Source organism: Manis javanica, chromosome 4 (assembly GCF_040802235.1).
Source record: "Manis javanica isolate MJ-LG chromosome 4, MJ_LKY, whole genome shotgun sequence".
Taxonomy (NCBI): domain Eukaryota; kingdom Metazoa; phylum Chordata; class Mammalia; order Pholidota; family Manidae; genus Manis; species Manis javanica.
Genome location: NC_133159.1, coordinates 57,525,475 through 57,541,021, shown reverse-complemented (window position 1 = coordinate 57,541,021; position 15,547 = coordinate 57,525,475). Strand labels below are relative to the sequence as shown.

Sequence of the window (15,547 nt, the reverse complement as noted above, 5' to 3'; positions counted from 1 at the left end):
CATCATATCATAGATAAATTTTCACAAATGCCTAGGGTGCCTAAATGGTTTTCTTGGCTTTACTGGAGATGGCTGGTAATTATAGATTTGCTTTGTTTATGTCACCGTATTCCTATTATGTTAATATGTGTGTGCAAATTAGTTAGTAGTTTAAAACCTATACATACTTAAGGTACTATACAAGAAGATATGTCAAAGAAATAATCAATCCTCCCAAGTTTCCTTCATATGCTACATCTATAGCTTTTCTTCTTCCTTCCTAATTACAAACCTTAAATAGAATTCGTGCCTCATATCGAATTTACCGAGTATCATAATTCCTCCAGGTGGTAAAGATACCTCGAGACAAGTGCTGGGCATAGAAGCCACAGGGCATAAATCTGCAAAGAAGTAAAAAGCTAACCTTTGCAAACAATATGGCTTCTCTCTCACTTACCAACTTTACATTTCCCTGTATGGCCCCGGAAGATGACTGGTTAGCCAGAGACGGGTAAGATTCCTCAAGGGAGGAACAACCTAAGACAGGCACAGTCGCAGGGGGGCCATCAGGTGAGAATTTGGGGATCAACAGAGGTGAGGCTCAGAACCTCACCCCCCCTGCTTTGAGAGAAATCTTCTGCATCCGTGGATGTCTTGCTGCCCTTGTCTAGCCTGGATTAATACTTAGTCCATAGGCACACACCTGATCATCTGATCATCTACATTTGCCTTCTTACAGCACTAAACTATGTTTTCTACCTTTATCTTGCATCTACCTACCACTTCAGCATTTTATTAATAATAAAAATAATAATAATAATAGGAGAAATGTGGGATCAACATATAAATCAAGTACAAAAATCAAATGAATATTCATATTTGACCTGATGGTTTATAGGTCATATTGCATGATCAAAACCGAAAGTTTCTGTGATGAATACCCTTGTACTGTTCACCATGTAAGAATTTATTCACTCTGTAAGAATTCGTTCACCATGTAAGAACTTGTTCGTTATGCTTCAGAAGATTGGAGACTGACGAGAATTAGGCTTGAGATGGATTAATGATTGTACATTGAGCATTGACCCCCCCTATACTGAATTTTATTGTTGTTAACAACCATTTGATCAATAAATATGAGAGATGCCCTCTCAAAAAAAAAAAAAAAAAAAAAAAAGGCAATGATGGGCTTTCGTCCCAATGCTTTTAAAAATGCAAGCTAAAACAGATGCTTATCTGTTTAGCTTCTAAACATACATTAAACTTCTACAAATTACCAATTAATGTTTATATAGTACTATTACTATAAATAGCAATTAGTAATATAAATTACTAATAGTGTAATGGTAACATAAACCTACTGTAGAATAAAAATTGATTTGATTTTTGAGACATGGTCAAGTCAATTTAGAGCTGCTACTCAGTCAAAAAACAGCAAGTTAAAAATAGTATCTGGAAAACTACGAGCAATGTTATAATGGAAGCTCTGGGTAGTCACTTTGCTTATGCTTTCATAGTCAAGAGTCATAGTCAAGAACTTCTCATGATATATAGTTGGGTATCGATGCAATGTTCAGATTTAAAACTAAATTAGAACACATACAATATATAACTAAATAAAATATGATCTAGAATAAATTTACATACGAATAGGGTTATTGGTATCGCTAGTAGAAATTTTTTTGTAGTAGAAAACTCAATATATCCTTTGTTTCTGGCTTTTAAGAAGCTGACTGGTAGGAAACTTCGGCACTTACTTTCCGATTGTGTTGGGTAGCATTGTAAGTTGATTGTCATCTACTTTTAGAGTAGTTAGCTTTTTCAACAGTCCTAAAACAGAGAAGAAAATGTATTAATACATAAGGACAGATTTTGGATGGAAATGCAATATAAAAGAAATGAAAGGAATCACTGGTGATGAATGTTTGTCATGCTAACTGGCTGCACTCTGCTTATATAAACATACAAAATGGTATTTGTGTGTAGTCTAGTTTTGACCTTCCAGTTGCAAAAAACTTACTTATATCAAGGAGAGTTCAAGTACATCAATGCAGATAAGTAAACAAACTTAGGCTCCATAGAAACCCGAGTTGATGGTAATACTACACTTCCCTTTCCTATTTATGCTACAAATGGGCCAGATGAAAATTCTCAAGCCAGCTGTGATTTAATATTTAATTAACTCCTAAGCACTAATAGCTAACATTCCTGTTGTGATACAAATTGAAAACAAATCTGAATTAAACCTAATAATCAACGAATGGGTACAGAGGTATTGTGATGCAGTGGTTATAACTGTGGACTTGGAAAACTACCACATATGACTTCACACTCTTTGTAAACAAAACTTCCTGCCTTGGATCATCAGTAAGCACAAAAACTTGCGATTTTTAATATACCAAGTAGAACTGGTCAAGAATCGAGGTTACAACTATTTACATTCCGCTGTCTGATTTATTCCCTCTGTACACTTATTGCCTGCTCTACTTCCAGGGTATTAAAGAGCAATAGCCACATAGTAATTTAAGAACAGCTTCCTTTAGCCATAACATAACCTTTAGTATCAATTTGGCTTCAATTGCCAAAATCTAATGGCAAAGCATTGACACTTGGTTAATTTTTATTTTACCTTGGAAATATGCACCTATGCTATAGATTACTTGTTTTGCAGGAAACTTGCTCTGATGGATATAGTAGGTTCCATGGTCAAATGTGTTTGGGAAATGCCAAGTTAAACAAAATTAACAGATTTCTTTGGTGAAGTTTTTCTTGGAGCTTTTAATACAATCATGCAGGATTGTGACTCCTCAAAGTTATTGTGGAATGTGTGTGTGCAAGCAGAATATCTTGAATAGTTATATTTTGTCAACATGCTTGGAGATGCACCGCTATAGACTGTGCACACACTTCAATATTTTGAGGACTCCTTAAAGTCCTCAGATCTGAAATAATACTGTCGTTGAACTTTAAATTTCAGCATGCTCAGTTACATATTCTATAGAAACACTCAGAATATCTAGTAGAAAAAATGTTACCACTACCAGACTGCCGTGAGAAAATACTACATTATTTGGAGCTCTGTACGTCAGCTTCTGCCCCCAAGACACACTGCTGAAAACAGCAGCACCTGGGAGAGAGGACAATACTCCCTGGCGCAATTTATCTCTGAAGTAGCAACACCCACTGCCATATTCATCTATGCTCAAAGAGTGCCTGAATCACTTTAGCTTCTCTAGTGCGTATGTAAAAATATCAGACTCCTGAGTTTGTTCATTAACTGTGAAAGAAAACAGCAGACTATGAATTATAAAAGTTATATAACTTGGTGTCCCTAACCAAATTACTGCTCATGCCCACACCAATGGAGCTGCAGGAGGTTTAGAGCCTCAACAGCACCTGATGGTGAGGGGTCCCAGAAGGTTAGGGGGGACCTCCAACGTGGGCTACAGATGGCTGTGCAAGCACCATGAAGCCGGGTTGCAAAGCACTCTAAGAGAATCACAGTTCCCAGGTATGAAGTTGTGGTGAGAAAATCTTGAGTCAGGTTAGGGGCTAAGGCCAAAAGGTTGATGAACAGATTTTTTTTTTTTTAATTTGGAGTACTGGCTCTGACAAGTGACAGCTTTCATGGATGAAGGAAATCAGACCTCCCTGCTTAGATCCACGTCTGTGGTTTTAAGGGAACTTTCCTCATTTGTATTGTGGCTACTTTGTTACTCAGACATTCTATCCAATGACACAAAGAGGGGGTCCTCTTTGGACAGATTCTGGAGCCACTGCAGGAATCTGACTGTCCTGGGAGTGGAAATAGGCCATCAGCTCCACCTTGATTTCACGTGACCTCCTTTGGCAGATGATGTCTTGGCTGCATTTTCAGATCCCATCTGCTGGGACTCTCTCAGGAACCAAAGGCATTTCAGCCTATTCCTTGCCTCTGTTTGAGCCCTTCCTCAGTTCCTCCCCTTTTTATTCTGTACTCTCAACTAACAGGTATTAGAGAGAGAGAGAGAGAGTAAGGAGGCCTTTTACTATGATTTTAGCTACTTATATATAAATATGTAATAAGAAGTGGTGTCTTAAATGTTAATGTGTTACCAAAAATAGCTAATATTTACATGGTGTTTACATATACATATACAACAGAAATTTAAAAATCAAATAATTCTGCACCCATCAAATCTAATCATTATGTTAGCTAACACTGACCAAGCACTTACTATGTGTCAAGTACTGCTCTAAGCATTTCACATGTATGAATTCATTTATTCCTCAACATAATCCTGTACTATAACTACTGATTTAACAGATGATGAAACCGAGGCACTAAGAGATTAACTAGTTTGTCTAAGGTAACTTGACTACAAAATCCATGTCCTTAAACACTTACTGAATAAGGTAAATTATTTTGATAGCAAAAATATTTTATCCTCTTTTATTCAGTTTGCTCTCCAAAGATGCTGATTAGTAAACCTCTACCTAGAAGAGAAAAAGAGCCCCCTTCATTTTCCCTGGAGACCCCCACAAGGAAAGGGACTTAGCCCATGGGACTTGCTGTTGTGTATATCATTCCATTCAAATACTCCACAGCTGCAGAACAACAAAACTAGGTGTGAAGGAAGTAAAGATTTTATTTTGGGTGCTTTTTTCCTTTATTGATACTAAGAAACATCTTATCTTTTCTTCTTCCAAGTGTCAGTGGTCTAATAGAAAATTCATGCTCAGATACAGAAGACAAGATGTAATTTCCCATCCAATCAGGGCCAATGAAGTATTTCAGAGTCTTACATTTCTCAACCCCCTATCTCAGATATTTTTCTCTTGGCTATCAAGAGAATTTTCAGAGGAAAGGCAGACATTTTGCATGTGAAATCAGGAACTCTGGCAACTCGGCAGTTGTATAAAGGAATTTTTCCCTGAAAGATTAATAGTTTCCAAAGATGGCTCAAGGAATGTCACTCTTTTACTTGGAGAACCACTCAGATTCTAAATGAAGGTGCCTGTCCTAGTCTGTTTTATGCCAGCCAAGCATCCAAATCTGATGTTTTCTATCACCAATACGTGCGGCCTTCCCCAAACCAGAAGGCTGACTTCCTAGTCTGCTTTCTTAAAGGAAGATATTTTAAACAAATAGTTATATCATCTTTTATTTCAGTATGTGATATTTTCACTTTCAGGATTTATAATTGGTTCTTTCTTATCACCACCTGTTCTTAGTCATAGCTCCTATTTTCTGTCTTATAAGTTCTATTATTTTTATGAATGTTATTCTCTCTTTATCTATTTGGGGATCTGCACATACTTAACATTTTTTACATTTTTTGATAACTTTGGTTTGCTTGGGATAAATTTCCCTACTTGGGTAGTTGTAACATTAGTTTTCCTTTCATATTTTTGCATGTTAATTTGTGAAGGTTAATGTTTTCTCCTTACCTATACTAATCCCTCCCTGTCTGGCAGTTTTATGATTATGGACACCTGACCCCCAAGTTTCTAGAGTTCAGAACTGGATCTTATATTAGTAACATGGGGCTTTCATCTCACGTGGAGATTGCAGACCTGGTCCAAATCAGATGCGCTTTATTATAGTTTTCAGTGGTTAATCTGTATCTGCTCTCTCTTTCCATGGTTAGCTGTAGGCTTTTCAAGGCTCCTTTCACAGAAAAGGGGTTGCTGCCCCAATCTCCTGTAAATTCAGATTCACCTGTTATGCTCAAGGTCCTTCTATGATTTTTTCCTTGCAGAAATGGAACTTACTGCAGCCCCTGCTGTTTGTGACTGGAGACCATCAGGTCTGGGGTTATCACTGTATTTCCATTCTATTTCAGGTTAAGATAGATATTCATTCTTCTTAAGTGTGGCTAAATTATTTTATTTACTAAACATTTAAGGAGCACTTACCATAGGTCAGATACAGTTCTTGGTAGTAAGGAGGTGGTGACAAACAGAAATATACTCTTTGAATGTAAAGTTTTCTACTCTCATTATGTCTTTGAAGATACATGGAGTGGTAATTGAGTAGGACTATAAGTTATATATCTTAACCAGATGGCCATCATTGTCATCTTGACCAGACAGGATGCTCTTTTTAACCATTATACTTCCATACCTTCTACAATTTAAAACAGTGTACCCTACACTTATCTGATCATGTTTCATCTAGGATTTTTAATAAAACTATGGATATGGATCAGAGGGCTTCTCACAAATTTACTCAATCAGAATTTTCAGAGAAAGAGCCTGGAAATGCAGAAGTGAATAAATCTCTCAGATAAGTCTTATGTTGGAGAAATGGAGAAATACTGTAAAATATGTGATTATATAAATAAAAAGGTCATTAAATCTAGAAAGAAAGAAAAGCTCACCTGTTTGTTAAAATTGTATTCACTACTAGCCTGAAAGAATGGTGAAAATGGAAGTAATAGACAGTGAAGAAAAATTGGGGAAACTGTCTTGTATTCTAGCTTCCCTTCAGTCAGCCTACCTAGGCTGTGATTTAATTTTCAGAAGCATTATGAAGTTCCAGAACATATGACATATCTCATTCAGAGTGCTAAAATCCTTTTTCTAAAATTAAGTAATCTGATTGCCCTCCTAGGTGAGTCCTCTCATAAACAATAACAAGATACCTACACAGAAAGATTTACTCATTATTTAAATTAGAGATTTTTATTATTTTGCTCAAATAAAAATGTATAACAAAAATGGATTAAGCACTTGATATATACTAACAGACACATAATCTGCCCTTGTGAATCTTAACAGCATATAAAAGACAATGTCTTTTTAAAAATATTAGAACTGTGAGACATTTATACTTATTATATATCTTTATGTTATTCCTGATGATAGCAATGTTACAATATTAAAAATAGAATATAGCAATACTCTGTGGATAGAAACTAGTGTAAATCTATAGTGATAAAAGGAGACACACAGAGTTATCAAATTACTCTAGGATATATGCTCCTTACAGTAACATTTTACAATTTAGGAGATCTGAAAAAATTTTAAATATGTCATTTTAGTAGGATCATTTTAATAGGAAAGTCTTCTTGAATTTGAGAACTAAAGTCATCATTTCATTTGAAGATATTAATAATATACTATTTTATCATCTTGAATAATGAACTTGTTAATTTCTTACTATCATGCTAACAGTATATTCCCTATACCTACCAACAAACTATACATGCCAAAAAAGAAAATGATGTAATTGACATAAACATTCATGACAAAATGGTTACATTCTTACCTATAGAGTCTGGCAACTGTTGCAGCATGTTGGATGACAGTAGGAGGTCTTCAAGGGCTTCACATCCAGAAATGTCCATGTCAACTGTTTCTATTCTGTTTTTTGACATATCCAGGTATACCAACATCTTTAACTTCCCTATAGACTTGATGACATTGTATAAACTCTGGGTTAGTTGAGACATTTTAAATTCACAAAAACTGCAACACTGTAAAATTAATTTTAAATACAACAGCAACAATAACAATAGTTGGCTAGAATGTGGAGAAATTGTCACCCTCATACATTGGGAATAGGAATGTAAAATTGCACAGTCACTGTAGAAAACAGTTTGGTAGTTCCTCAAAATGTTAAGCGTAGAGTTTCCATTCATATGACCCAGCAATTCCTAGGAATATGCTGAAGAATTAAAGAGATGTCCACACGAAAACACAAAAGTTCAAAGCAGTATTATTCATAACAGTTCAAAAATGGAAACAACCCAAATGTCTATCAATTGGTGAATGGATAAAAATAAATGTACTATATTCATATATTGTAATATTATTTAGTAATAGAAGGGAATAAAGTACAAATACATGCTGCAAAATGTATGAACTTTGAAAACATATGCAGTGAAAGATGCCAGTTGCAAAAGACCACCTATGGTATAACTCCATTTATATGAAATGTCCAGAATTAGCAAATCTATAGAGTCAGAAGGTAGATTAGAGACTGGGGAGATGGAAGCACAGAAGTGACTGCTAGCGGTTTTAGGGTTTCTTTTAGATGTAATAGAAATGTTCTAAAATTAGGTTGTGGCTATACAACTATGTGAGTATTCTAAGCACTACTAAATTGTATACTTTCAGTGGGTGAACTTTATGATATGTGAATCACATCTAAAGCAGTTTAAAAAATCACAACAATAATCTCAAAGTTGCCAAACAAACAAACAAATAAATAAATCTGCTGCCAAAATGACATCTATTGACGTCTTGATTCTTACAATTTCAAATGCATAAGAAATATTTTTAAGTGTGATCTGGATTTTATCTTACTTAAGCTTTTTAAATATTTTGTTCATTTAACAGTTCTTTTTGAGTATCTACTACGTATTTGTGGGCTTGTCCTAGGTATTGGAGAACAATCATGAATAAGTCAGCTAAGTATGGGAAGACACCTGTCATGATATAAAGCTTTATCTTTAAGGAGCTCATAGTAGTAAAGGAAAATGTCAAATAAACAAATAATTATAATACCCTATGATCTATGCAGTTAAGAAAACTTGTAGGAATGCCATAGAAGCACAAGGCTTCAAACTGCCTGGAAGACATTGCTTGTCAAGAAAGAATCTATTTCTGGAAGAGAGAACAGCACATACTTCAGAGAGTGTGAAAAACATGGCATGTTTGAGGAAGAGTAAGAATTCAAAGCGACTAAATATAGTGATGAAGTTAGGATTATAAGAAGCCAACTGTTAAAAGGCCTTAGATGTTATGTGAAGAAAAGTGAACTCCATCTTAGAGGCAAGGAAAGCTATTCAAGGCTTTTAAGATGGAGAAAGATAAGATCTGATTTATGCTTTGAAATACTAATGTCAGGGAAGAGTGAAGGGAAGGCCCATTATCATACTCAGAGAAACCCATCAGAAGGATCTGGGAGCAGTTTAGCTGAGGAGATGACAGGGACCTGAATTAAGGCAACAGAAGTGAGGATGAAAAGGTCATGGGTTCAAGAAAAACTGTGAAGTGGAATGATTGGATTAGTAACTATCACTGAGGACAGGGCAGGAAACAAGTCATCTGTGGGTGAGGAGCAAACGGTGACTGCTGAGCTGGAACGTGGGCTACCGGAGTCAGAGCAGGACAAAGTCTGCATCTTCCTTTTCTTTAAGGACCTGATTTGCAAAAAATGTCCCATACATTTCAGTGTTCGGTGGTTCATCTATTTGTCTGGTCTACTTGTGCACACTTTACTATATTGTCTTCATTTATTTGACAGGGTATAAGGAAACAAATAAATAATAAATAAATTGATTATACACACGCAAGCACTTGTTTGGCACTGTGTTAGGTGCTTTATGTATATTACTTGGTTTACTAACTTTACATTGTTGCTACTCAAATGTGTTTTGCAGATCAACAGCATTGGCACCACCTGGGAGCTTCTCAGAAATGTAGGATCTCCTCTCCACACCCGACCTACTGAATCAGAATCTGCACTTCAACACCCGTTAAAGCTTAGAGGTTAAGTAATGTCACACATTGGATTCATTGGGAAAGAGAGACTAAGTTATGGGAAGCATGCTTAGGATGAATATCAGTGGGAAGAAAGGGAAGGAAGGAAGCAGGATGGGGCAGTTGAAGAAACTGGGCTGTGAGGAAATCTTTAGGAAGTCCTCAGCCGGCCCTACCTGGAGCCCTCAAGTTGGTGTTGCCCTGCAGCTGTCTTGAGCAGGGGTGAAGATGCTCAAGACAGGGTGAAGATTCTACTCCTGCAGTGATTGGTCATGGATGTGGGTTCCCTGGAATTGGGGTGTGACCCTGGGTAAGGAGGTTGCCTTGAGCTGAGGCAATTCCTGAAGAAGAAACGCAAGCAGCATTCCCAGAAACTGGGCACACAGTTTAAGTTCCCCATTCCGGGAGGATGATGCATGACAGCAGCTACAAGTACTGCCCCAAGGTCACCCAGTTACTAAGATCTGGAGATAAAATTCAAACTCACTGTTATTAAATTACAAACTACAAAGTGTACGGATTATACTGACAGTTCTGACTTCCAAGTTTCTATTGCCCCAGCACATCTCTCCAGCCCTGTGCCTTCAGCTCCCCCATGTAGTCACAGTTGAGCACAGTCGTGGAGGAGTAGGCGAATAGTGCTAGGCTAGGATGTGAGGACGTGGGTGAGTTAGACCAGAGGGCTGAGTTTCTCCCCATGCCTGGAAATATCACTTGGAAAAATACTATCACTTTCCACCTTAAGGTAATATTTACCTTAGCTAATTCTTCTCTTCTGGTGAGCAAGGAAAGATGATACATGCATTTATGTGTATTTCTTTTTTTTGTTCCCTTATCATGAGAACATTTCTTTCCTCTTTGAAGCTTCCTTTATTGTTCTCTCTAACACAACTCAATACTTTGGTGTGAAGTTTCTAAACAAGTTTTTCTTTTGGAAGCAAAATAACAATTTGCTGTTTATTTTTGAGTCTTTCTAAAACCTTGTTGTCAAACACCTTATAAAGGCCAGGGTAGCCTGGAGTGACAAAGGCCTCTGACTGCCCAGTGTCTCAGAGCTGAGGTTATTGAATGCTGCGCCAACATTCCTCTCTACAGAGGTGTCTGTAGGTGAGAGTGGACAGCAAATAAGCAGAAGTTATCAAATGCAAAAGAATATATTGGAGTTTGTTTATAAATATGAATTCAATTCATTGTTTAGTCATTATTTTGATTGATTGACCTCAGAGTGATGGTCATAAGACAGAACTATGTAGACTAATTTTTGATCAATAGCTATTTGCTTCTCTGAAAAACAGAGTGGAAAAATGATAGCCCAGACTTCCAAAAGTATTTAAAAGGTATATTAACTTAATGTTTTATGATGTATGAACTAATAATAAGATAAACTTGCTTTATTTTCCCTGTGTCTTATGACACTAAATATTTAGAATTAATTATTCTGTGAAACTGATGAAAATGGGCTGAAGAATACATTCAAGATTAGGCTTCAAAGCTGTGTGTTTCCAAGTAATTGCATGACAACTATTTGCCCGCACTGGCACTCAGAAAGCCATGCTGTTTACGGCAGAGACTTGCGGGGTATGGCCACACAGAGCAGAGCAAAACGTGAAATTCAAGCGTACTAACTAAAGTAAGAATCTACTTGAAGCTGGCAGTATATTACAGAAGTCTATGCTTGCAACAGAGAAATGAGGCATTGTTATCTGTTTTACAGAAGAGTTCCTCACTACCTTTCCATTTAAATAATAAGCATGCTAAGGAATTTGAGGTCTGAGTTGATTTGCAAGGTTGGATTTCGGGCTGGTAACAACTGTGAAAAGTAAGATGTACCTAATTCTCATTTGTACCTTCTATTGATTTTATACTGGTAGGATTTTGGAACACTGTAGTGAACAGCCACCTCTGGAGCCTATTTGAATGACAGTTCCACCATTTCTCGTGTACTAACCAAAGTACACAAGACCTTGGGTCAGTTACTCTTTCTGTTTCAGTTTCCTCATCTACAATGTGGAGATGGTAATAAACTCTATTTTGTAGGGCTGTTACAAGGACTCAATGAGTCAATATTTGTAAAACATTCAGATAGTGTCTAGCCCATGATAAATGCCATGCAAGTGTTTTTGAATAAATAAATATATCGCAGAAGCACGTATAATATCTTCCAATTAGATATCATTCTGATTCCTCACTCTGCACAGGGAACTGATAAGTGTCTTACCTGTGCTACCCCAGGATTTGCACATACCTTGAATATGACACAAATCAGGCTCTACTATGTATAGTGGAATCCAGATCTGCCTCTCCTGTTAAGTGTGAGATCCTCAAACAAATATTTCTAGGTCATTGAATATATCATATTATCTTTATAACCCTGACATTAGCACAGTTTCTGGTTCACAGAGGTGTATTTGTAAAATGTTTTTTTAAAACATATCAATAAATAGAAGATGTACATGCTTTTCTGTTTTGTGTCTATAATGATAGAATAAATGTATTCTTTTGATAAGAGAAGAAAGTATTTTTTCCCTAATCTTTTGCCAGATTTTCTCCTTTTTGTGGTTTCAGGCTTTTTCAAAAGAGAATAAAGCTTTTTGTTCTAGTTGCTTTTGAGATCATTTTAAGAAATGTTTAATGTCAGTTCAAAAGAGGAATAAAATTGGCTTTGGGAACATACATCTGAATCTCAGTGGTGGCAGAATCATTACATATCCAGCTGCCCTGGCTTCTTAGTTCAACGCAAAGAGTTTGGAGTTGGCCATCACCACCAAGAGCTTTGGTTGCTGTGTATGTGTGTGTGTGTGTGTGTGTGTGTCCATGCACATGCTTAAGTGTATGTGTTGTGAATGGCAAGAGGTAGTGTTTTAAGGGAAGTTTTTCACTGAATGAAAAAGGCAGGAATAGTCACACTCAATGAGAAAACAACTACTCAGGAGATATTACTGGACTGACTGTTAGTTGCAAAAGAAAATTGATTCTAACTTTCTATAACACTTCATGATTTGCCACTTGCCATTTTCAAGAATTCAAATAGGTTCTATTGGAAATCACCTGAACAGAGATTCTTATTTTGTGGAAGAGGTCTGACAATAATAGCAGAGACCATTATCCAGTAACCTGTATGAATAAGGTTGATTTTGCAAAACTAAGACTTGGTATGATAGATAGCATTTTTATTTTCACATAACAATATGAGATTTTTAGCTCTTAAAAAATGGCAAATGGAAAGAGATGAAAATTATAATCTTAGGAGTGCAAGAAGAATCTTTGATACATTTTACACACCTATAACATTCACAAAAGGTATATGAAATATTTAAAAACCGATTAGTGAAAAACACTTAGTGAGTGAACACTCTTAACAAATGTGGTTGTACTTTAAAATACAAACAGTGAGATTTGAGATTATTATCAATTAAAATTTATATATAACACAGATACTAGACAACATGGCATAATAAAAACTTACATACCCCAGGAAGCACCTGCAAAGCATTATTATCCATCCATAACTCCCTCAAATTTTGTATTTGATCCATAACTTCAGGCTGGGAGAGAGGTAGGGAGAAAGGAGAGGGAAGAAAACCAAATTAGTCTTTCCTTATCATGATGTAAGATGCAATTTCTTGAAGCTGGAACTTGGGAAGCTCGTGTGTTAATCTTCTAGGAAATTCCAAGTTCAACAGCCCTCCATGGAGACTGATAGTCCCTGAGGCGGCCAGACTGGGACTGACCTGGAAACAATCAGAGCCACAATAACACACATGAAAAGGCTATTACTGTCCCTTAACACCCTATAATTATTTTTTGTAACATTTATTATACTCTGGTTACTCAATGTGTCAGTCTTCTTCACTGGAGTAAGAGCTTTTGAAGTGTGGAACAATGTTTGTTTTTTAATCCCTGTATCTTCATATCTCCACTGTTTGCTATGGTACTTGGCACACAGTAGGTTTTTATTATTATTATGTGTGTGTGTGTCTGTGTATGTATATATATATATATACACCTTACATGCAAATACCTCCCCCAAAACACAGAGGTATTTCATTGCTGTTATGTGATAATACAGTATGAGTAAGACCACTCATTTCTTATCCATTCATTTTCTCAAGAAATAATTATTTGTTGAATAGTGGTGATGCCTACTATGAGAAGGGCACATGGAGGATTTACAGTTATTCAAACCCAGTTGCTGCCTTGAAGTAGCTGATGATCTAACTGGGGAGACAAATGCACATAAATAACTGAAATACAAGGAAGCTTAAACATATGGGGGAAAGAATAATGTACAACTCAGACAGGAGAAAGAGAATATGATCAAGGTATAACATATAGTGCATAAGGAAATACTTTGATTCTCTAAAAAAGCTTTCTCTAAATTCTGCCTTCTGGCCAGGAGACTACATGAGAGGACAGAGGTTGTTTTTTCTGCCAGCATCCTTTCTTGATTTGTGATGACCTTTTACTGATTTCTCTCCAGAAATTATTCCTGTACCCAATTCTAAGGCTACCTGCTTCCTTTGAATTTGATTCCTTTTTACCACTCCAAGGCTGCAACTTAGACCTAAGCTAGTTAGTACATTGTATTGACTGGGCTGAAAGCCTGGACTCATGGGTGGGAATATGACCTATGCAGAGCAGATAGGAAGCAATGAATCTTTGACTAGGATTTCTGGGGAAAAGACACTTATTGTTCTCTGCTAGATTCAGATTAGAATGCTATATAGCCCTGGGAGCTTCAGACGTGAAGAAAGGGGGAGAGTCTGTTTCAGTTAAAAGATGGATCCTGATGCCATTGTATCAGCATGGAAATAAACCACACCTCAAGTCAGATGTTTTGTCTCTTCCCACTGAAGGAATTATCACTGAAACAAGATACCACCATAGTTTAATAAAATTTGGGATCTAATTAGGAAAACAAGTATATTTTATAACAATGGAAACAATTATATCGATGTTACAATTAGAATTTTGGTTACTGTGAGTCAGCAGGAGTTACACACAAATGAAGAGGACTTTAAATACTTCTGGGATTACTTTGGAGGTAGTCTCTGATAACTTCAGCCTGCAACTGTAATGGAACATGGTACTACTTCTGGGAGGAATTTCAGTTATAACATGGATCAAAATCTACAGTTAGAGTATGGCATTCTGCTGTGGAATCAGAAGCAAGTATGAGTAAGTGTGGGGGATTCTTTTTTGTGTAAAAAAATATTCCCACTCTCATTTATATCATAGGGAACAAGCAGTGAAGTACTCTGCCTCTATATTGAACTTGGAAAGGATGGAAAGCATAAATCAAATGCAGGAAGCACACTTTACTGTGTGGAGGGCTGACTAACAACAGGCAGGCCAGTCAGAAAACATTAGTTATATGGTACAGTTCTTGCTAAGCCTAGGCATCCTGTAGAATTTAGGAGAATAGAATTACATACCAGGTTAAGTTCAACATAACCTGATGTATGTAATAAGATGGAGATTAATGTATAAGCTTGGAACAATGAGCATTATTCAGGATAGACTGTGCCGTGGTAAGAAATTAATCCTGAAATCTTAGTGGCTTACACAGCAGGCTTACTTCCCACTCCCACTGCATGTCCACTGTGGGTTTCGGCCCCCATGACTTGGAGTTACCACCATCTTAAGCCAAAGCAGAGAAGACAGAGTATGGAAAACTAGCTGCTGCTTTTAAAGACCTTGGGCTGCAGGTGATACATTGTTTAGAACTGCTTATATGACCTCAACTTAAGTTCAAGGAAGATTGGGAAGTGCAGGAGCAGTTAATGGAATATTTGTTGAACACCACTGTCCCTGACACACAGTGACGCTGTATGACTAAAAGAATGACAAGAACGAATTCACAGCACTTATATAATTTAGTCATCCCTTTATTCAGTAACTACTTGGTAAACATCTTCTAAGTCCCAGGCATTGAACCAGAGTCAATGGGATGGTCTCTGCCCTCAAGAACCCGATGGACTGTTTCTGGAGCAAACATACAAAGAACATATACATGACAGTATGGGAATGTGCAGAAGGGAGACCTATCTGCCTTAGTAACAAAGGCAGCCAGGCAAGAATTCATGGAGCTGAGATG

The 15,547-nt window shown here is 36.7% G+C and overlaps 1 protein-coding gene across 5 annotated transcripts in view; it reads right to left on the bottom strand.

Annotated features, from left to right (window-relative positions):
- Positions 1–15,547, bottom strand: part of LRRC7 (leucine rich repeat containing 7) — a 488,385-nt gene that overhangs the window by 143,889 nt on the left and 328,949 nt on the right. For all 5 annotated transcript variants that reach the window (XM_037024309.2, XM_073234117.1, XM_037024313.2 and 2 more), the window contains 3 exons: positions 12,921–12,995; positions 7,232–7,376; positions 1,737–1,809 (listed from right to left, as the gene is read on the bottom strand). In XM_037024309.2, coding sequence (XP_036880204.1) covers positions 1,737–1,809; positions 7,232–7,376; positions 12,921–12,995 — 293 coding nt within the window. The remainder of the gene's footprint in view (positions 1–1,736; positions 1,810–7,231; positions 7,377–12,920; positions 12,996–15,547) is intronic.